Source organism: Bos mutus, chromosome X (assembly GCF_027580195.1).
Source record: "Bos mutus isolate GX-2022 chromosome X, NWIPB_WYAK_1.1, whole genome shotgun sequence".
In the NCBI taxonomy this organism is placed as follows: Eukaryota; Metazoa; Chordata; class Mammalia; order Artiodactyla; family Bovidae; genus Bos; species Bos mutus.
In genome coordinates this window covers 106,875,765-106,899,849 of record NC_091646.1, presented here as the reverse complement: position 1 = coordinate 106,899,849, position 24,085 = coordinate 106,875,765, and the positions used below count along the sequence as shown (strand labels likewise).

At 38.5% G+C, this 24,085-nt stretch overlaps 1 protein-coding gene across 3 annotated transcripts in view; it reads left to right on the top strand.

Moving 5' to 3' along the window:
* The first annotated feature begins 231 nt into the window (after nucleotides 1-231).
* The window catches only part of RBM41 (RNA binding motif protein 41), a 75,470-nt gene continuing 51,616 nt past the window's right edge, over nucleotides 232-24,085 (top strand). The window contains exons 1-5 of one of the 3 annotated variants that reach the window (XM_070366441.1): nucleotides 232-280; nucleotides 3,467-3,583; nucleotides 4,145-4,337; nucleotides 4,808-5,012; nucleotides 6,873-6,944. In XM_070366441.1, the coding sequence (XP_070222542.1) occupies nucleotides 273-280; nucleotides 3,467-3,583; nucleotides 4,145-4,337; nucleotides 4,808-5,012; nucleotides 6,873-6,944 (595 nt within the window). In that variant the 5' untranslated portion in view covers nucleotides 232-272. Of the gene's footprint in view, nucleotides 281-938; nucleotides 958-3,466; nucleotides 3,584-4,144; nucleotides 4,338-4,807; nucleotides 5,013-6,872; nucleotides 6,945-24,085 lie in introns of those variants that run through there. The other 2 variants (XM_070366443.1, XM_070366442.1) reach the window with 2 other exon arrangements.

Here is a 24,085-nt window from a genome sequence, read left to right as displayed (position 1 = left end):
GAGAGTTAAGAAGTCAAAGGCGACTCCTAGGTTTATGAGCTGGATATTTTGGGTGTTATATTTAACCTATTCGAGAAATCCAAGAGAAATATTCGGGCAATTTACAATATACCGGTTGCTCAGTACGGGCTTTCGATTTCTAGCTCCGCAAGACTACAATTCCCAGAGCACCACGCTCCACCACAAACCCCTTCGAGTCGGCCGCGCAGAGTTCTGGGACTTGAAGTCCGCGGCCTGTTGTACCCAAGTTAGATCTAGGGGCCTTTGGAAACATGAAGAGGTAAGGGATTGTCTGAGAACAGACGGCGAAGGGCGCTCTGTTCTACCTTTTGACTTTTCAAATGGCTTTTGTTACTTTGGGTTTGGGGTATGTCACGTTCTGAGCATAGGTTTTCGTGTGAGCGGGAAGACAGAGGAGGAGGGAAAAGGGGAGACGGGCTGGACAGGCCTGTAAGGCGAAGTTCAGGAAGGGCCGCCGCCGCTGCCGGTCCCCGTAGGGATGCCCTCCTGGCACAGGCACCTAGGCAGCGGCGCTGGCCCCGGGACAGATGCTATGGCTCCTTTATGTTTCAGACCGACCCACTCAGGTAAAAGGGTCTTGATCGATTGATGAAACCAGTCTGTGCCGTAGAAACCCGGGCCAGATCCTTCCTGTCCCGCCCGACCTCCTCTCCCTCCTCAGAAATGGGCTCAAGGTGGGCGCGTTTATGTGCAGTGTTTGTGTTTATAGCGGATTTTTTCGGGCTCAGAGACTGTTTAGTACTTTCAGACCTGAAAGTAAGCAAGTGATACTTTGTTTCTACAAATTTGGAAGCAAAGTAACAAACCCGTATCCATCTATTGTAAGAAAAGAAAGGCACCGCTGCGAGCAGTTCCCCCTACCGGTTCTGCAGGAAATGGCAGCTTTAACGTGGCTGATCTTTGTTGGAAGCCTGCGCTGGCAATCGAGTACTGACGGTACACGAAACCTTTTTTAAGACTCCTTATCAAATTAGTTTTGTATTCATTCTGCAAGTAGAATAATCACTGGAATAAGGCGGTGCATTTAAATTCTTACAGGTATGATGCTGTCCTGCACCGTTAGTTTCTGCATCTTAAAAAAGTAGTTTCTGATTTTCCCTGCTTCAAAATGCCTTTAAAATTTTGTTTATAATATCTCTCATACATGCAAAATTATGAATATATACAGGTTAAAAAATAATAATAGAGTCGTCCTCACTACAATAGAACATTACCAGTATCAGAAGTCTGCTTGTGTGCTCCTGAGTGTTTCTCTTCCCTCCCTGAGAGGATCACTATCCAGTATTTTGCCTTAATCAGTTCTTTGCTTTTTTTCTTTTTAAATAGTTTTGCCACATATGAATTTATATCTAAACAAAATGTCGCTAGTGTTATTCCATTTTCAGCTCTATATAGACACATATTGTATGAATTTTTCTGGCACTATTTTCACTGTACATTTCTTTTTGAAATTTATGTGTGCTGATGTATTTATGATTTATTCATTTCAAAGCAACTTCAAATTTAGCAAGAACTTTCAGAATTCTAAATAATAAGGAAATATTAAGATACTTGAAAGGAATTTTTTAAAACCCTGGGCCTATGGATCTTAAAGTTGTTATAAGTCTTTCTAGAGTGTGGGAATTTTCTTTATAACTATGAGAGATATATCTTCTGTTGCTGCTAAGTCACTTCAGTCGTGTCCAACTCTGTGCGACCCCATAGATGGCAGCTCACCAGGCTCCCCCCTCCCTGAGATTCTCCAGGCAAGAACACTGGAGTGGGTTGCCATTTCCTTCTCCAATGCATGAAAGGGAAAAGTGAAAGTGAAGTCGCTCAGTCCTGTCTGACTCTTAGCGACCCCATGGACTGCAGCCTACCAGGCTCCTCCATCCATGGGATCTTCCAGGCAAGAGTACTGGAGTGGGGTGCCATTGCCTTCTCTGATACATCTTCTAGGTCTCATCATAAACCCAATAGTAAAGGGCTAAGAAATGTATTTAGTATTTATTTTCCTCATCGAGTTAACTCACTTTGCTTTTTTCTTTTAAAATCTGTTCTTGCACACTTAAATGGTCCTGCTATTTCTTTATGCTCAGAGTTTTTCGTTATTTAGCATTACCTAGATATCCACACAGTAGTGCTTAAGCTATAAAATGTTATGATCCCCTTCACCTTTGCTTCTATACTCTATCTTTTGGAGATCTCCTCTCTCACAGCTCCAGATCCTGACAATACAGATGACTCAAGATTTCCATGCGCAGCCTCAGACTCTCATCTATACAACACTTCTTCTCTCTCTCACTTTCCTTCTAGCCAATATCACCTTCTGTCACCTCAGGCTCAGTATGTCTTTGAAGCATTCCTGATACTTCATGCTGGTATTTCAATTGTAATAGTTAGTTGACTCAACATGGCTAAAAGAAGAATGACTTCCCTTTCCCAAACCATTTACTCCATTTGGAACTTCCTCTTTAGTTCATTGGTCCCATCGCTCAGTTACACAGCTTGAAATTTGGGGTTATTTTTCATTTCTTCCTTACCCCTATGTTCAAAAGGCCTTTCTCATTTAAGCCTTCCTTTCTATTGTCACTATTAGCACTCCACTTTGAACTTTCATCACCTCATGTTTGATAAATTATATAGTTTCCTAACTAGTTCTTCTGGTTTTGTTCTTACTAATTCATAAGGCTTATTATAACCACATTCGTTTTCCTAAACCATCGCTTGTACCATGTCACTTAACTGCCTAATAAATTGCCTTCTAATACCTGTCCATTAAGTTTGAGACCTCTTAGTTGGTGTATTTAAGGCCATTCACAGTCTAACTATCCCTCCAACATGATCTCCCAAGGTTGCCATACATGAATGCCAGATAAATTAAATTTCTTATTATCCCCCAGAACATACTTCTGTCTCTTCATGCTCTCTCTCCCTGTTCTTTCCTTCATCACACAGAGTCCTTCAAATGCCAGTGTAAGAATTACCTTTCCAAAGTCTTCATTTACTACCTTGCCTCCCAGTTATTTCTTCTGTGAACTCCTACTGATTTGGCATATGCTTCTTTATATCGTTCTTCTCTTCTTTCTTTCTCTCTCCTCTCTCTGTCAGTCTCTCCCTGTGCTTTTCATTCTCCCTCCCTCCCTCCTTCCTGCTCTGCCCTCACCCTAGGCACCTGTATACAACACATCCATATCTATTACTTTTCCCTAAATAAATTGCAGGCTTCTTAATGAGAGGGACTGTGTCTTGTGTATCTTTGACTCCATCAGTACCCAGCAGAGTGCATTCATTGTGTATAAACAGGTACTTAGTTAATGTTTGTGGAATGAGTGATAAAGGGCAACAAATAGAGAAGTATCTTTGAACAAATGGGATCACTAATGGTAGATAATATAGCTAAAGAATATATTTTGAGATTCAGTGTCACTTCTACTTTCTGTATATATCCTTGTATCTATTCCAGGGTAAATAGCTGTGTCAAGAGTGATGAGCATGTCCTGGAGGAGCTGGAAACAGAAGGGGAGAGGCAGCTGAAAAGCCTCCTTCAGCATCAACTGGATACCTCTGTCTCCATTGAGGAGTAGGTATTGATTTTGCAAAAAGAGTATCATAGACCCTCAGCTCCAGGTGACAGATAGCTCTTCAAGTCTGGGTGGAAGACTGCTCTCTCACCCCCCCTTTCCTTGACAGATTTCTACTGATTAGTCAGGGTTTTACTTCTGTGTCTCTTCTAGGAAGCCTTCCATATCCTACTCTGTCTGGGCTGAGTACCATTCCTGTGTCTTCCTTTAACATTCATAGTACTTATAATCCAGTAGTGTTATTGCCTGCTTACTTGCCACTCTTCTACAGTTCCTTGCACAAAGCAGAAACTGTTGTCTTTTTTACTGTTAAATCCTCAGTACCTGGCACAGTGTCTGATGCATAGTAAGTGTTCAGTAAATAAATATTTGATTCAGTCATTTGTTAGTCCTGGACTACTGGTGGAATTCCGTATCATTGTAGTAGTGCTTTAACCTAGACATAGGATGTAGGAGAGAAATTGCCCCTGAGTTTCATTGTGCCTTCTAATGGCACGCCCCATTTCTGTGCATTGTGGTAACTTGAAGATGTTCTTACTCTCTTCCTGCTTGTTTTGCAGATGTGTATCTAAGAAAGAGAGCTTTGCTCCTGGTACTATGTATAAGCCCTTTGGGAAGGAAGCAGCTGGGACTATGACTTTGTCCCAGTTCCAGACACTGCATGAGAAGGACCAGGAGACTGCTTCTCTCAGGGAACTGGGGCTTAATGAAACAGAAATCTTGATTTGGAAGAGCCATGTTTCAGGTGAAAAGGTGAGTGGGGCAATTTTTTTTTCTGGAGAATAAAAAGGACAATTTCTTCATTTGATACTGAGAACATTCTCATTTTGAGTTCTCAAAACACTGAGCTTGTATCTAAATCTTCTTTGGTTTTTAAGGTAAGGACCTTGGTAAAAGAGATGCTGCTCCTTGACTTTTTTTTTTTAACAAATAGGATTTTATTTTTTTAATTTTATTTATTTTTGGCTGTACCATGTGGCTTATGGGATCTTAGTTCCACTACCAGGGATTGAACCTGTACCCTCAGTAGTAAAAGCACAGAATCCTAACCACTGGACCACCAGGGAATTCCCGCTCCTTGACTTCCTAGCTGACATATCTATAAATGACCATTTTGGCGCCCTGATCATTTTCATTCTTGTTTAAGGCATCAGATTGTCACTTTCAGGGTGTGTCCTCTGTGATATACGCCATCTCAGGCCGTCTCATTTCTCCAATTTCAGAGAGCGAGACTTAGGGCAACCCCTGAAGCAATACAGAACCGTCTTCAAGATATTGAGGAAAGGATCTCAGAGCGTCAGCGCATCCTTTGCCTGCCACAGAGATTTGCAAAGAGCAAACAGCTGACCCGGCGAGAAATGGAAATAGAAAATTCTTTATTTCAGGGAGCTGATCGTCACTCTTTCCTCAAGGCTCTTTATTACCAAGGTATGTGATCACCACTGACTTGATATACGCTTTCACTGGCAGAAAGATTTAACATCAGGGCCTTAACTATGAAGAGTTAGTGGAGGGAGTGGGGGAAAAATGAACTATTGCTACTCTTGAGGAATGTATATATAGTCCCACGAGAAAGACAAATATGTACCTAGTTAGTTGCAGTACACCCTGGAAATTGCTATTGTAGAGATGTAAATGATGCTGAGGGGACCTAAGACATAGAGCATCTAAGTCTAGTTGGGGGAGTCAGGAGTTTATATTTGTACTTGTACCAAGTCTTGATGGATCAACAGGCATTTGTCAGTAAATAGTGGGAAGAGGGTGTTTATGGATAGTAGGTGAGTAGGAACAAGATTGTGAAAGAACCTGGTGTGTCTAGGGAACAGTGAAAAGTTCATTGTGGCAGGACGTGTAGGACATGGTGAGGACTGGCAGAAGATGACACTGGAAAAGGTAGGTGAGGCTAGATTGTGAAGGGTCCTGAGGTGGAACTATAAATTAGCACAAAATATACAGATAAATGTGTGTCTTAGCCAGAAAGAGTGGATTTAACAGAGAAGTTTTGCTAGGCGCTATGGAAGGTATGCAGAAGTTTAAGAAATGACTTCTTGACTTTGTGCCAGTTGGAATCTAGTTGGAGAGAGAAGTGCACAGCATTTAGTAACAAGGCTAGATACAGTTGTTAAGTGCTATAGGAGTTCAGAGAAGGGAAAGGTCACTGTGCATTGATGTGACTAAAGATGGCCTCTCAGAGGAGATAAGATTTAAATGTTCTTTTAATACTACCAAGTCTTCAGGAAGGAGAGGGAGGGGCATTTCACTTGTAGCAGATGTCATGAACTAAGTCATGTTTGGAGGTATTGTGAGAGACAAAGTTAAAAAGATAGCTAAAATTTTTGAACTTTATTTGGCAAGTAGTATAGATCTACATGGAGTTAGTTATTCAGTTAGTCATCTTGGGTATAGTTAAGGTCTTTGAACCAGGAGTAACATAATAAAAGCAGTGTCTGAACTTGATGAATCTGGTGGCCAGTAAATCAAATACATGAGCGGGAGAACTGGAAGCAGGGAAAACAATTTAGGAGTAATCACGGTCATTTCTTCAGGAAGAGCTGCACTAGGATGATGACAAAGAAATTGGAAAGAGAAGTAGGTATGGTTATAAGAGACATTACAAAAGAACAATTGGTAAAACTTGTTGACTGAGAATGAAGGTTAGTGGAGATCCTGTGTCAAAGATATCCCAGGTGTTTCAAGGCTGTGTGACTTAACAGTTGGCAAAATTAAGAAAGCCTTTATGGGAAAATTTTGAGGAAAGATGATGAGTTTGATTTTAAACATGTTAAATTTTTGAGACTGCAGGATCATCCAGTGCAGATATTGAGGAGGCTGATGGAAATGTAGCAGTGAAACTCCAGGGAGAGGGCAGAACTAGATCCATAGAATCAGGACTCCTCTATGCTTAGACAATAAAGTCAATAGAATGAGTGGTTTGTTAGAGAGAGAGACCATAGACATGGAAGAGCAGTGGTGAAGGAAGGAATGAAGAAACAGCTTTTGTGGAGAGACATTATAGCTTGCTGATCAAGAACATGGGCTGTGGAGACAGACTGCTGGGAACATCCTGGCTCCCCCACTTACTATCTAAAGATGTGGGGCAAGTTACCATACTGTGCTTGATTTCCTTCAAGAGAATATTAATAGTAGCTGTATTGTAGGGTTGTTAGGATTAAGAGAGGTAATACATGTAAATCACTTAAAGCAGTACCTGGTATTTGGGGTGGGTGGGTAGTGTATGAATCTGTTCTGTTTCCTATCTTTGAAACTCCTTGCTTTACACCTTCACAGCATACCACAAAAAGACAAGTGCAGACAAGTACATGACCTCAATGAAGAGGAAGATAAAATTAGGCACAAAAGGCAAGTCGAGAGTTTTCTTACAGTGTTAGATTTAGGAATGTAACCTAGGGTCCCAGACTTCTAAGTTGAGTTCTTATTTAATTTCATATTCAGTATATGACAATGTTTGTAGGACATGATCCACAGGGAGCATATAATCCTGATACAGAATATTAAAGAGGAGTTAGAAGTTTAAAGCTTTAACATTTAGTGTTGTTGATTTTTTTCTCTATACCTTTTAAGTTATTGTACCAGACATAAAATGACCTTAATGTCTTTTTGATCCTATTTCATAATCCTGAATATTTTTAATCAGTAAAGTATAACTATTGATGATGATATAGTAGCTAATATTTTACTTTATTTTTGAAATGAACTTACAATAAAATTGCCTGTTTATTTGGGGGGGAGGTGTGTGTACAATTCTGTGAATTGTAAATCATGTTAATCACATAGATTCATGTAATCACCACCACAATCAGGATAGAGAACAGCTCCATCACCCTCAAACTCCTTCATACTATCCATTGAAGTCACTCCCAATTCCACTCGTAATCTCTGGCAATCAATCACTGATCTATTCTCCATCACTGTGATTTTGTGTTTTAGAGAATGTCATACAAATAGAATCATACAAAATGTAATCTTTTGAGAGTGACTTCTTTCATGCAGTGTAGTGCTTTTGAGATTCATCCAAGTTGTGTGTATCAGTAGTTCATTTTTGCTGAGTAGCATTCCATTGTATGAATGTTCCAAAGTTTGTCTATCCACTCACCCATCAAGTGCATTTGGGCTGTTTCCAGGTTATGGTGATTATGAATAATACTGATATGAATATTCTTGTACAGGCTTTTGTGTGAACATGAAATTTTTATTTCTCTAAGGTAAATATCTAGGAGTGGGATTACTGGGTCATATGGTAAGTGTTTGTTTAACTTTATAAGAAACTGCCAAACCATTTTCAAGAGTGGCTGAACCATTTTACATTTTCACCAGCAATGTATGAGAGTTCCAATTGCTCTACATCTTTGTCAGCATTTGGTATTGTTGGTATTTATTTTAGTTATTCTAATAGCTGTGAAGTGGTATCTCATTGTAGTTTTAATTTGCATTTCCTTAATGGCTAATGATATTAAACATCTTTTCATATGCTTATGTGCCATCTTTATATCCTATTTGCTGAAGTGTCTGTTCAAATCTTTTGCTGTTTTTCATTTAGTTGTTTATTTTTTCCTGTTGACTTTTGAGAGTTCTTTATATAGTCAAACACAATTCTCTGTTGGATATATGATTTACAATATTTTATCCCAGTGTGCAGCTTGTCTTTTCATTCTCTTAACAGTGTCTTCTGCAGAGCAAACTTTCTTTTATTGTGGTAAAATATACCTAACATAAAATTGACCATTCTAACTATTTTTTAAGTGTACAGTTCTGTGGCATTAAGTATATTCACATTGTTCTGCAGCCATCATCGCCATCCATCTCCAGAACTTGTTCATCTTCCCAAACTGAAACTCTGTACCCATTAAACACTAACTCCCCACTCTCCCCTTGCCTTACCTTCTACCAACCACCATTCTGCTCTCTCTCTCTATGAATTTGAATATTCTAGGTACCTCATGTAAACAGAATCATAGTTTTTGTCTTTTTGTGTCTGGCTTATTTCACTTAGCATCCATATTGTAGCATGTATCAGGATTTCCTCCCTTTTTAAGGCTAAATAATATTTTATTGTATGTATCTAGTACATTTTATTAATCTATTCATCTGTCAATGGACACTTATGTAATGTCTGTCTTTTCGCTATTGTGAATAATGCTGCTATGAATCTGGATGTACAACAGTCTGTTCCGGTCCCTGCTTTCATTCTTTTGAATATGTTAAGTGGAATTTCTGGATTATATGGTAATTCTATGTTTAATCTTTTGAGAAACCACCATACTGTTTGCCATAGAGACTATACTGTTTTAAATTCATACCAGCAATGTACAAGGATGTCTTTTGCCCGTTTTTAAATGGGTTGTTTGTTGTTAAGTTGCAGGAGTTCTTTATGTATTCTGGATATTACTCCCTTTTCAGATATATGATTTGCAAATATTTTCTCCTATTCTATGGTTGCCTTCTTATTCTGTCAATAGTATCCTTTGATGCACAAAAGTTTTTATTTTTGATAAAGTCCAGTTTGTCTATTTTTTTGTTCCCTGTGCTTTTGTTGTTATATCCAGTAAATCTTGCCAAGTCTGATGTCATAAACTGTTTTTCCTATGTTATCTTCAAAAAGTTTTATAGTTTTGGCTCTTATGTTTAGGTCTTTGATCCATTTTGAGTTAACTTCATATATAAGGGGTCCAACTTCATTTTTTGCATGTTTGATATCCAGCTTTTCCAGTACTACTTGTTGAAATGACTGTCTTTCCTCATTGAATGGTCTTGGCACACTCTCTGAAAATCATTTGAGTGTAAATGAAAGAGTATATTTCCAGACTCTCCATTCTATTCCATTGGTATACATGTCTGTCTTTATGTTAGTACCACACTTTTTAAACTACTATAGATTTGTTGTAAACTTTGAAATCAGAAAGTACGAGACCTCCAACTTTGCTCTTCTTTTTCAAAATTGTTTTCATTGTTTGAGTCCCTTGAGATTCCATATGAATTTTAGGATAGATTTTTTTATTTCCTTTTTTTCTGCCATGCCACATGGTTTGTGGGATCTTAGTTCCCTTACCTGGAGAAGGCAATGGCACCCCACTCCAGTACTCTTGCCTGGAAGATCCCATGGACGGAGGAGCCTGGTGGGCTGCAGTCCCTGGGGTCGCGAAGAGTCGGACACGACTGAGCGACTTCACTTTCACTTTTCACTTTCATGCATTGGAGAAGGAAATGGCAACCCACTCCAGTGTTCCTGCCTGGAGAATCCCAGGGACGGGGGAGCCTGGTGGGCTGCCATCTATGGGGTCGCACAGAGTCGGACACTACTGAAGCGACTTAGCAGCAGCAGTTCCCTTACCAGGGATCAAACCCAGGCCCACAGCAGGGAAAGCACCGAGTCTTTAACCACTGCACTGCCAGAGAATTCCCAGATTTTTCTATTTCTGCAAAAAACATCATTGAGATTTTGATAGTATTGCTTTGAATTTGTATATCACTTTGGGTGGTACTGACAACAATGCTAAATCTTCAATCCATGAACACAGAATGTCTTTGTATTTGTTTATGTCTTTTAGCAAAATTTTGTAGTTTTCTGTATGCAAATTTTTTGCTTCAGAGCAAATATTTTAAATTTTGATACAGTCCAGTTTATCCATTTTTTCTTTAATGTATTGTGCTTTATTATGTCTAAAAACACTAGATTTTATGAAAAAGGTTTATTCCTTTATTTTCTTCTAACAGTTTTATAATTGTATATCTTACATTTAAGTCTATGATCCACTTTGACTTAATGTTTATATAAGGTGTGAGGTTTATGTTAAGGTTCACTTTTTTGCTTATGAATATCTGATTATCCAGTACTAATTGTTGAAAAGAGTGTTCTTTCTCCATTTACTTGTCTTTGCATTTTTGTCAGAAATCTATTGGCCATTATTTGTCTTAATAATTAACATCATAGTTAATGGTGAAAAGATTGAAATTGTCCTTCCAATACCAAGAATAAGACAAGGATGTCCACTCTCACCACTTCTGTTTACAGTGAAAGGAAATTAGAAATCAATAATAGATGGACAGAGGAAATTTACAAATATGTGGAAATTATTTAACACTCTACCAAATAACCAAGGATCAAAAAGAAGTTGCAAGGGACATTAGAAAGTACTTTGAGATGAATGAAAACAAAATATACAAAAACTTCAGGAATGCAGTAGAAGAGGTACTCAAGGGGCTTTTTAAAGCTGTAAATGCCAATATTAATAAAGAGGAAAACCCTCAAATTTATAACCAAAACTTCCACCTCAAGAAACTACAAAAATTTGTCCAAACCCTTTGGATATATGATACCAAGAGTAAATGGTAAACTACAGACTTGGAGTAATTATGATGTGTCAGTGTAGGCTCATCAGTTGTAACAAATGTCCCACTCTGGTGGGAGGTAATGAGGGAGACTAAGCATGTGTGGGGTCTGGGGAATAGGTGGGAAATCTCTGTAACTTCCCCTCAATTTTGCTGTGAAGCTCTAAAAAAATTGAAGTTTAATGAAAAAAGCTACAAAAAGAAGGCAAATAAACCCATATCTAACTTAAGGAAAGAAAGAAAGATTAGAGCAAAAATAAATGAAAAATGAATAAAAAATAGAGAAAATCAAGAAAACCAAAAGTTGGCTCAATGGAAAAGGCAATAGAATTCACAGTCCTTTAGCTAGAATTACCAAGGAAAAAAGACTCAAATTTCTTGTACTCTGCTTTACTTTCTTTTTTGCATAGAGTATCTTTTTCTGTCCTTTTACTTTCAACTTTTTAAAAAACCAAAGTGTCTCTTATAGACAGCAAATAGTTATTTAGAGCATGTTTTTCTTAAATCCCTGCTTCCAATTATGTAGAGTGTTAATTTATATTTAATGCATTTAAGTGGAGTCTGTTGATAAGGTAGGTTCTACATCTGCCATTTTGCTATTTATTTTTGATATGTCTGTATCTTTTTGTTACTCTATTACTCCATTTATTCCTTAATGTTAAATCAGCTTTTACAGTGTGTCATCTTAATTAACTTGTTGCTTCTTTTACTATTTTTGTTACTCTTTTAGTAATTTGCCCTGGGGATTATAATTAACACCTGAGCTTGAATAATTTTGTTTGTATTAGTGCCAACTTAATTTCAATAATGTTCAAAAACTGCATTCTTATTTACCTGTGTTCTGTCCTTCCTCCTTTGTACTATTATTGTCATACAAATGACATCTTTCTAAATTTTAAGCCTACCAACAGAGTTTTATAATTATTGCTTTATGCGGTTATCTTTTATCTTTTAAGTCAGATGGACAACAACAAAAAAAAGAGCACAGGGATAAAAACGTTTATACTGTCTTTAATGTTTACCTATGTAGTCAACTTTGCTAGTGTCCTTTCTTTGGGTAAATTTGAGTTATTATTTAGTGCCCATTTATTTCAGTCTAAAAGACTCTGTGTAGTTTTTCTTACAGGGCAGATCATCTTGTAGTAAACTCTGTTTATCTTGGGATGTTTTAATTTCTCCTTTAGTTTTACATTATAGTTTTTTCCTGGACATTGAATTTTTGGTTGGCAGTCTTCTTCTTTTAGCAGATCAAATGTATCATCTCAACTGCCTTTTGGCCCCTTCTAATTTCTATTGAGACGTCAACTATTAATCTCAGGACCCCTTGTCCATGGTGAGCCTCTTCTTACTGCTTTCAAGATCTGTTCTTCATCTTCTACTTTTGACAGTTTGACTACTTGTTTAAGTGTCTCTTTGGACAGACTTCACATAGGTACCTTCGAATTCATCCTTCTTGTAGTCTGTTGAAGTTCCATGATGTATGGATTAGTGTTTTTCATCAATTTGGGGAAGCTTTTGACCATTAACTCTTCAAATATTCTTTTTGTTTCTTCTTCTTCTGAGAGTCCATTATGCATGTGTTGGTATGCTTGCTTGTCTCCCATAGGTTCCCAAGACTGCATTGTCTTTTTCTTTACTCTTTTTTCTTTCTGCTCCTAAACTTTAGTGAGCTTCCTCAGATTATGTAGTTGACATATCTTCAGGTTTGATGATTCTGCTGTCAATTCACATCTCCTGTTGAGCCCCTCTAGTGTATTTTTCATCTCAGTTATTATACTGCTTGAAAATTTCTATTTGATTCTTTATTATAATTTCTATCTTTTATTTTTATTCTGTATTTGGTAAGATATTCTGAAACATTCTTTAATTCTTTATACGTGGTTTCCTTTGTTTGAATAACTTATAATAACGATTTAAAGTTGTTTTTTTTTTTTTTTTTTGAGAAGCCCAATGTGACTCCTCAGGAGAGTTTCTATCAACTGTTTCTTTTTTCTGTGTATGGATCATACTTTCTCGGTTTTAAGGTGGGGGGTTGTTTTTTTTTTTTTTCCCAATGCCTTTGTCATCTGAGGCTGTTATAACAAAGTACCAAACTGGGTGACTTATAATCAACAGAGATGTATTTCTCACAGTTCTAGAGGCTGGAAATCTAGGATCAGGGTTCCAGCATGGTCTAGTTCCAATAAGAACCCTCTTATGGGTTTCAGACTGCTGAATTCTTACTGGATCCTCACCTGGTAGATAGCAGAGAGAAGAAGCAGGCTCTCTGATGACTATAAGGGCATTGATCCCATACATGAGGGCTCCACTCTTAGGACCTTATCCAATCCTAATTACTACTCAAGCATCCCCACTTCCTATTACTATCATATTGAAGGGTGGGGATTCAACATATGAATTCGGGGGTGGGGGCACAAATATTCAGTCCCTTACAGTCTTATAATTTTATTGTTGAAAATTAGACATTTAAAATAATATTATGTAACAACTCTGAAAAGTCAATCAACCCCTCCCCACCCAGGGTTTGTTGGTTGCTATTTGTTTGTTTAGTGATGTTCCTGGACCAATTCTGTCAATTTTTAATTCTTTGTCATGTAAAGTTACTGAAGTCTCTATCCACTTAGCATGCTGCTGCTAAGTCACTTCAGTCGTGTCCAACTCTGTGCAACCCCATAAACGGCAGCCCACCAGGCTCCCCCGTCCCTGGGATTCTCCAGGCAAGAACACTGGAGTGGATTGCCATTTACTTCTCCAATGCATGAAAGTGAAAAGTGAAAGTGAAGTCGCTCAGTCGTGTCCGACCCTCAGTGACCCCATGGATGGCAGCCTTCCAGGCTCCTCCGTCCATGGGATTTTCTAGGCAAGAGTACTGGAGTGGGGTGCCATTGCCTTCTCCAGTTAGCATAGTAAGCCACTAATGATTGGAGAGTTTTTCTTAAATGTCTTAAATCAAAAAGTATATGAGCCTTTATCAAGGGGCTCTGTGTGAGTGTGTTAGGTTACTCTTTCAGTGTTCAGGGAAGCAGTTTGCAACTCTGTCTTAGACTTCACTTCCCGCTTATGCTGAGCCTCAAGATCAGTTAGAAGTGAGAGATTAGGGACTTCTGAGGGCCTCAATTTCCTTGGCATACACTTACACATGCACATGTATCTCACTGTGACTTTGATTTGCATTTCCCTGATGATTAGTGATGGTGAGCACCTTTTCATGTTACCTGTACAAATGTTGGCCATTTGTATATCTGCTGTGGAGAAATGTCTATTCAAATACTTTGTCCTTTTTTTAATCAGGTTTTATTTTTATGCCATTGAGTTGTAGGTATTTCCTATACGTTTTGAATATTAACCCCTTAACAGATATGTTGGAGAAGGCAATGGCACCCCACTCCAGTACTCTTGCCTGGAAAATCCCATGGATGGAGGAGCCTGGTAGGCTGCAGTCCATGGGGTTGCTAGGATTTGGACACGACTGAGCGACTTCACTTTCACTTTTCACTTTCATGCATTGGAGAAGGAAATGGCAACCCACTCCAGTGTTCTTGCCTGGAGAATCCCAGGACAGCAGAGCTTGGTGGGCTGCCATCTATGGGGTCACACAGAGTCGGACACGACTGAAGCAACTTAGCAGTAACAGCAACAGATATGTAGTTTGCAAATACAGTTGACTCTCGAACAACATAGGGGTTGGGGGCACTGACACTCCAAGTAATCAAAAATCCATGTATGACTTTATAATCAGCATTCTATATCCATGGTTTCACATCTATAGGTTAAATCAACCACAAATCTTATAGTACTATAGTGTATATTTACTGCAAAAAAGAAAATCTGCATTAAGTGGACCTGTACAGTTCAAACTGGTGTTGTTCAAGAGTCTACTATATATTCTCCCATTCTATAAGTTTCCTTTTTACTCTATTCTTTCTTTTGCTATGATAAAGCTTTTTAGTTTGATGTATTCCCACTTCTCTATTTTTGCTTTCATTACCTATGTTTTGGAGGTTATAGCCAATAACATTGCCAACACTAATTGTCAAGAGGGTTTCTCCCTATGTTTTCAATAGGAGTTTTAGAATTCAGGTCTTATGTTTAAGTTTTTAATCCATTTTGAATTGAGTTTTGTGAAAGGCATAAGATAAGGGTACAGTTTCACTTTTTTGCATGTGGATATAGACTTCCCTTGTGGCTCAGACGGTTAAGCGTCTGTCTACAATGTGGGAGACCCGGGTTCGATCCCTGGGTCGGGAAGATCCCCTGGAGAAGGAAATGGCAATCCACTCCAGTACTATTGCCTGGAAAATCCCATGGACAGAGGAGCCTGGTAGGCTACAGTCCATGGGGTCACAAAGAGTCAGACACAACTGAGCGACTTCACTTTCACTTTCGTATACTTTTCCCAGCACCATTTGTTGAAGAGACTATCCTTTCCTGATTATGTATTCCTGGCACCCTTGTCAAACATCAGTTGACTATACATGTGTAGTTTAATTCTGGGCTCTCTATTCTTTTCCACTGGTTCACATATCTGTCTTTAAGCCACTACCATATTGTTTCAGTTGCTATAGCTTTGTAATCTATTTTGAAATCAGTGTGATCCTTATTCCCTATGTTTCCTTTTAAGTTTTGTTTGTTTGTCAGCCTTCTCTTAGCTCTAGCTGGTAATGCCACTCAAGTAGCTGCAGGGTTAAAAAAGCTCCATTGATCGCTCTTGACATGATCTAGGTATGAACCAAGTCAAAGACAAACCCTCAGAATGTAGCTTTTCAGTTCAATTCAGTCGCTCAGTCATGTTCAGCTCTTTATGACCCCATGGACTGCAGCACACCAGGCTTCCCTGTCCATCACCAACTCCCGGAGCTTGCTCAAATTCATGTCCATCAAGTTGGTGATGCTATCCAACCATCTCATCCTCTGTCATCCCCTTCTCTTCCTGCCTTCAAACTCTCCCAGCATCAGGGTGTTTTTCAGTGAGTCAGTTCTTCGCATCAGGTGGCCAAAGTACTAGAGCTTCAGCTTCAGCAGCAGTCCTTCCAATGAATATTCAGGACTGATTTCCTTTAGGATTGACTGGTTTGATCTCCTTGCAATCCAAGGGACTCTCAAGAGTCTTCTCCAACACCACAGTTCAAAAGCATCAATTCTTTGGTGCTCAGCTTTCCTTATAGTCTAACTCTCACATCCATACATGACTACTAGAAAAACCATAGCTTTGACTAGATGCACCTTTGTTGGCAAAGTAATGTCTCTGCTTTTCACTATGCTGTCTAGGTTTGTCATAGCTTTTCTTCCAAGGAGTAAGCGTCTTAATTTCATGGCTGCAGTCACCATCTGCACTGATTTTGGAGCCCAAAAAAGTGAAGTCTCTCATTGTTTCCATGGTTTCCCCATCTATTTGTCATGAAGTGATGGGACCAGATGCCATGATCTTAGTTTTTGGAATGTTGAGTTTCAAGCCAGCTTTTTCACTCTCCTCTTTCACTTTCATCAAGAGGCTCTTTAGTTCCTCTTCACTTTCTGCCATAAGGGTAGTGTCATCTGCATATCTGAAGTTATTGATATTTCTCCTGGCAATCCTGATTCCAGCTTGTGATTCATCCAGCCTGGCATTTCTCATGATGTACTCTGCATAAGAAGTTAAATAAGCAGGGTGATAATATACAGCCTTGATGTACTCCTTTGCCAATTTGGAACCAGTCTGTTGTTCCATGTCTGGTTCTAACTGTTGCTTCTTGACTTGCATACAGATTTCTTAGGAGGCAGGTAAGGTGGTCTGGTATTCCTCTCTTTAAGAATTTTATTGTAAAGTTAAAAAATAAAATAAATATAAAAATAAAAAGAAACAGGTGAAATTAAAAAAAAGAATTTTCCACAGTTTGTTGTGATCCACACAGTCAAAGGCCTTGATGTAGTCAATAAAGCAGAAGTAGAAGAAAATCAAATAGTGATGTTCTCTGAGAATGGAAGCTCTGGAACTGCTCTGCTTCCTTCAATGTAAGTTAGGCTAATGCTTTTCACAACTATCATAGTAGCTGCTGAAAAACTGGAGAGAGGGAAATGGGATTATGAAAAGTTAAAATGCAACAAATCTTACTATTCTTACTGCAACTCAGCTATTTTTCTTGAATACTATTCCTCGTATTGTTATAAGGCTTAATTTAATTTCCAGACTTACCAAAAGTTTTATTTTGACTTTTCCCAGTGTTCTTTTTGCTTTTATGGAGCAGCAGATTTTCAGAGGTCTTTACTCCAACATTCCAGAATTACTTTTCATTTTACTTTTATCCTATTTATATTATATTTGAAAGTGAGTTTCATATTTTGAAAAAAAAAACAAGTTTCTTATAGAATGTAATTGGATCCTTTTTTTCACTTCTTTATTGAGTTATCTTTTACATACCATAAAACTCATTTTAAATGTACAATTGAGTGGTTCATAGTAAATTTACAGAATTGTTCAACCATCACTACAATTGAATTTTAGAACATTTTCATCACCCCAGAGATTGTTCTCAGTTACTGTTTTCACTCCCAGCCCAGAGAGCCACTAATCTACTGCCTATCCATATGGATTTGCCTATTCCAGACATTTCCTATAAATGGAATCACATAATATAATCATCTTATATAATATATGGCCTTCTTTAGTTTAAATTATTAACAGTGTTTTAATTATTTCTAGAACTAGTATTTTTCCCAGTACTGAGGGATTTCCCAGTTCTGAAGGACTTTGTGTGCAAGCCAAGGACATCATCAACAGTCAACCAGGCAATTAACTCCATTGTAGCCTTCACTCCCTGCTTGCACAGAAACTCAGTATTAGTCAGCGGTGAGAGCTCAGGGATTTTTCAGGTCTTTCCTGAGTACACACAAAGCTTTGGCCATGTGGACAGCTCTGTGCATGTGCATGGCCTTTTAGATTCTTCAAAATATGTCAGGGCCCCTAATGACATTTTATTCTCTAGGATTTCCTTCTAAGCATATTGGTAACCTATTGTTTGTCTCAACTCCACCACCTCAGCTAGCCACAAAATTCAACAAGTGTCTCTGATTGTTTTTGACAGAAGTTCTCAGGAAAAAGGCTGTTAGCACTGGATGAACTTTGAGCCAGGTCAGATTAAGAGAATAATGCTTGTGAGATTTACTAGATAGATCAAGTAATGACAGTTCTCTGGGAATGGGGCTTTGAAGGAACTCCAACTCTGTTTTCCTTCTTTACTGGTTTTCTCTGACATGGGATTGTTGGTTTCAAGGTTACTACAGACCTGGGGAAAAAGGATGAGGAAAAGGCAAGTTAAAATGCTATAAAACTTATTATTCTTACTGATATTCAGCTATTTTTCTTCAATAAATGTTTCCCAGATTACTACAAGCCTTTGATTAATTTTCAGAGTTCTGAAAACAAGTTGATTTTGACAGTTTCTGTCAGTGTTCTCCTTTAAGAGATTCTTAACTCTGCCATTTTCACTGATACCACCTTTCCTAACAGCATTTTCTGAAGCTTGAGAGTTTGTGATTTTGATGAAGTGTAATTTTTTTATGACTTCTGCTTTGATCTTGTAACTAAGATTTCTTTCTTTTTTTTTTTTTTTTTGATCTTGTAACTAAGATTTCTTTCTAACCCAGGATCATAAAGATTTTCTTCATATGTGTTCTTCTAGAAGATATATAGTTTTAGCTCATACATTTAGGTCTATGAACCATTTTGAATTAATTTCTGAATTACACATAGGGTGTAAGACTGTGTGTGTGTGTGTGTGTGTATGCTCAGTTGTGTCCTACTCTTTGCAACCCCTTGGACTGTAGCCCGCCAGGCTCCTCTGTGCATGGGAATTCTCAGACAAGAATACTAGAGTGGGTTGCCATTTCTTTCTCCAGGGGATATTCCCAAACCAGGGATCGAACCTACATCTCCTGCATTGCAGGTAGATTCTTTACCACTGAGTCACCTGGGAAGCCTGGTGTAAGGTTGCAGCTACTGCTAAGTCGCTTCAGTCGTGTCTGACTCTGTGCGACCCCATAGACGGCAGCCCATCAGGCTCCCCCATCCCTGGAATTCTCCAGGCAAGAACATTGGAGTGGGTTGCCATTTCCTTCTCCAATGCATGAAAGTGAAAAGTGAAAGTGAAGTTGCTCAGTCATGCCCGACTCTTAGTGACCTCATGGACTGCAGCCTACCAGGCTCCTCCATCCATGGGATTTGCCAGGCAAGAGTACTGGAGTGGGGTTAGGGTTACATTAATCTCTTTGCATATGTATGTCCAATAGTCCTGCCACTTTTCACTGAAAAGATGATCCTTTCCAAATTAAACTGTCGTGGTACTTTTTAAAGAAAATCAATTAACCATAAATTTATGGGTTTTTAAACTTTTTGTCCTTATTCCTCTACTTTCTTTACTTTTCAACAGTTTGATTATGATTATGCTGTGTCTGGGCATGAGTTCTTTGTTATTTCAAGTTCTAAATTTCTTATCTATTCCAACTTTTGCTTTGTAGTTTTCACCGTTGTCATGTACTCTGTGTAGTCTCTTTAGTTTTATAGCTATATTCAGTGGGAGAGGCAAGGTGAAGAATCTTACCTGGAGAGAGAATTCCTAATAGCTAATAATTTTGAGGGTTTATTTGTGCTTAGTCCTTGTGCTTAGCATTTTTCACATTAACTCATTTAAACCTTACAGTAGCCCTATAATATAGTATCTATATTACAGATAATGAAATAGAACTTCTGAAAGAATGAATTTCTCAAGGTCAGTTATTAAATAACCAGGCTAGAACTTAAATCTAGATCTGTTCTTAACATGAAAGTCTGTGCTCTTGATCATGGTATTTGTATACATGATTTTTAAAGATTTTTTGGTTTTTTTTAAGTGTGATTTTTACTGTATCTTGAGATAACACTGTATTTATGTTTAAGTATTACATATCCCATTTTCTAACCTTAAACCAGTGGGAAAACAACATATAGTCTCCCTAGAAATATACTTCTTCTGAAATCTTAAACTCCAGTATACTACTCTTAACCATAACCTTTCTCTTATCCTTCTGGCTCTCACAACTCTCTTAACAATCATTTTACCATTCCTTCAACCCTGTTAAAATCTCGAGGTCCTTGACCTTTGTTTTTTTTCTCCCAATCTGTCATCCCCTTCCTGTTTCCTCTTCCTTTCACATCTCGCTTAGACTCCATCGTGCATTATTTACCCAAGTTCTTGCCACTGAGTCATTTTCCTTGCTTCTTTTTTTGTGCATCATACCCACCCAGCAAATCCTCAACCCTGAATCAATCCAACTGATTACCTTCTTTATTGTTGCATGATGGATTTTGAGCACTACTAGAGAAAAGTAGTATAACTGTGTTGATTAGTGCCTCTACAAATTCCTCATCTCTGGTATCATCTAGAGTCTTCTTTCTTGTTTGGCAACGTCTCCTAGTCTCTGGTCAGCTCTCTGTTTCATTCCTTAAAAATACTATTTTATATCTTCATTACTATTTCCTATCCAACTGCTATTTTATTATTTTTAGCAGGTAGTCTTCTTTCCTATTTCAAAGGAAACAATGCCATCAGTAAGAACCTTCATCTACTTTCTGCCTGACTCTGCTAACTTCTGTATCCTAGCCATCATTTTCTTCCATTTCAACTCAGTGCTGAGGACATCCTTCCTGCCAAAGGTTACTATTTATTCCTTTGTTCTAGGTCCTCTCCCTCTTATCTCCCCAGGGACCTCAGTCAGCTATCCCCAATATTACTTCTTTCCTTTCAAGAATTTCACATGATTTGTACCATTTGCCAATGTCCATCGTGTACATACTCCTACTGTGAACTATCTTTTAAAAAGTGATAAAAACAAAAAATGCCCTTCAGTTGTTTTGCTACTTGAGCAAATAATACGTTTAGATTCCCTCCCTTCACTGTATACTGTAACAAGTAGCAATTGGTTTAAACAATGAAATATAAAAATTGAAGCCCAAAAAAGATAGGGTTAAAGTACATGTGTTAATATTTTTAATATCCAAATGGGAAAATATTTTTCCAGTATTTAATGAAAAATTTTAAACCCACAGAAAGGTTGAAAGAATTTTATCACAAACACCCAGTGATGGCTGGCTAGATTATATCATTAATATTTTACTGATTTATCACATCTGTCTATCCATCTAGTAAACCATCTTACTTTATTGATTTATTTAAATGGATCACCAATGTAAACACATGTACCCCTAAATATGTCAGTACATATATTGTTAGCTAAAAATGTATATGAACATTTTTTCTTTTGATGTAAAATTTCCATGCAATGAAGTGCACAAACCTTAAGTATTCATTTGCTAACTTTTGACTTGGGTATACATCTTTGTAGTGATGTGTTGGCAAATATTTAGCGGCCAGCTCTCCAGGAAAAAAGATTCTTATCTGTATTATTTGCCAGTCCATGATATACATATTCCTACAATGGCCAATTTCAAGATACCAATGTGTTATCACACAGTCATTGGACCAACCATGTTCAACATACCTGCATCTGTGTGACCTAACACGTAAAAGGTTACCATCACCCCCAGAAAGTTTCATCATACTTCTTCTCAGTAACTCCCACTCCACTCTCCCAGAGGCAACTAGTATTTTTATTTTTTTCCATTATAGGTTAGTTTTGCCTGTTATAGAACTTCAGATAGCTGTAACCATACAGTTATATTCTTTGCATAAGATTCCTTTAACTTACACAATGTTATAATGTATAATGTTTTTGAGATTCATTGATACCATGTGTATCAATAATTTTGCCTTCTCTCTATGAAGCAAAATTTCTTGGAAGAGTTTTCTAAAATCACTGTTAGTTTTCTAATGCTGCCATAACAAATCTAGTGGCTTAGAACAACAGAGATTTATCCTCTCATGGTGGCTAGAAGTCTGAAATCAAGGTGTTGACAAGGCTATGCTCTTTCCTAAGGTTCTAGAAGAGGATCCTTCTTCATCTCTTCTAGCTTCTGGTGATTGCCAGCATTCCTTGGTGTTCCAAAAGCATCACTGTAGTCTCTGCCTCTGTTATAACATGACAGTCTCCTTGTGTGTCTGTGTTTCTGTGTCTGCACATGCTTAGTGCTCAGTCACATCTGACTTTTTGTGACCGTGTGGACTGTAGCCCGTCAGGCTCCTCTGTCCATGGCATTTCCCAAGCAAGAATACTGGAGTGGGTTGCAATTTCCTCCTCCAGGAGATCTTCCCGACCCAGGGATCAAACCCGAGTCTCCTGCTTGGCAGATGAATTCTTTACCTCTGTGAGCCACCTGGTAAAACATGTCTTTACATAGCATTCTTATTAAGGACACTAGTCTTTGGATTTAGGATCCATCATAATCCAGTATGGCCTTATATTAACTAATTACATCTGTCAACCCCCTATTTCTGAATAAAGTCACATATTGAGAAACTGAATGGACATGAATTTTGAGGGTTCACTATTCAACCCAGTATAATCAGCCCTCTGGCCTCCTCCATGAATTCATATCTGTCTTACATGCAAATACATTCACCTCATCACAACATCCCCTAAAGTCTTAACCTATTTCAGCATCAAGTCTAAGTCCCAAATCTCATCTAAATATTAACTCAAAAAGTCTGAAATCCCATTATCTAATTCATCTAAATCAGGTGTTGGTAGACTCTGAGTATATTACATCGGGAAAATGCCCTTCTGTCCAGAAACCTATGAAACTAGGCAACAGTGAGACAGGCGTAAGGTGGGCATTCCCATTCTAAAAGAGTAGAAAGGAAAGAATAAGGGGGTTACTGTTCTAAAGCAAGTTAGCAGCCCAGCAGGGCAAATTCCATTAGATTTCAAGGCCTAAGAGTAATGTTTTGGCTTCAGGGCTCTGTCCTGTGGTCGCCAGGGGTAGCCTTGCTCTCTAGGTACTCTGGGACAGCTCCATCATCTTAGCCTACCAGGGCAGCTGCAGCCCCACCCTCTCTGGCTTTTGTGGCTTCATTTTACCTTCCTTCATTTTAGCTTGTCTCTGTCACTTTTACATCAGGCTGCACTGTTTCTGCTCGTATAAAATCCTTATAAACCTTCTTGGTTTCTTGTGTATGTCAAGAGAGCCACACCATTACATATGAGGATTGTTGACAGATCCTTTCTGGATAACGCCTTGTCTGTTCCTGGCTTCTGCTGAAAAGGTTGACTGGATCCATGAGTCACATACATAATCTCTTCAGTGAAAGATTGTCTAAAGTTTGTCTAGCCACATACCATTGGCCCTTTTTCTAGGGCTATCTAGATTGGCTCAGAATTCTCCAGATCATCAAGTTCTGAATTTCTTTTTAAACAGGTACTTACTCAATTTAACTCACTCCTCTCTCATTTTACAACTGTCAGTGAGAAACCAGGCTACATCTTTCACACTTTGCTTGGAAATCTCTTCAGCTAAATATAGAAGAGATACCCACGTCCAAGGTAAGAGAACTCAAGTAAGATGGTCGGCGCTGAGAGAGGGCATCAGAGGGCAGACAGACTGAAACCACGATCACAGACAACTAGCCAATCTGATCACATGGACCACAGCCTTGTCTAACTCAATGAAGCTAAGCCATGCCGTGTGGGGCCACCCAAGACAGAGGGGTCATGGTGGGGAGGTCTGACAGAATGTGGTCCACTGGAGAAGGGAATGATAAACCACTTCAGTATTCTTGCCTTGAGAACCCCAAGAACAGTATGAAAAGCCAAAAAGATAGGACACTGAAAGATGAACTCCCCAGGTCAGTAGGTGCCCAATATGCTACTGGAGATCAATGGAGAAATAACTCCAGAAAGAATGAAGGGATGGAGCCAAAGCAAAACAACACCCAGATGTGGATGTGACTGGTAATAGAAGCAGGTTCAATCCTGTAAAGAGCAATATTGCATAGCAACGTGGAATGTTAGGTCCATGAAACAAGGCAAATTGGAAGTGGTCAAAAGGAGACGGCAAGAGTGAACATCAACATTCTAGGAATCAGTGAACTAAGATGGACTGGAATGGGTGAATTTAACTCAGATGACCATTATATCCACTACTGTCAGCAGGAATCCCTTAGAAGAAATGGAGTGGCCATCATAGTCAACAAAAGAGTCTAAAATGTAGTACTTGGGTGCAATCTCAAAAACGACAGAGTGATCTC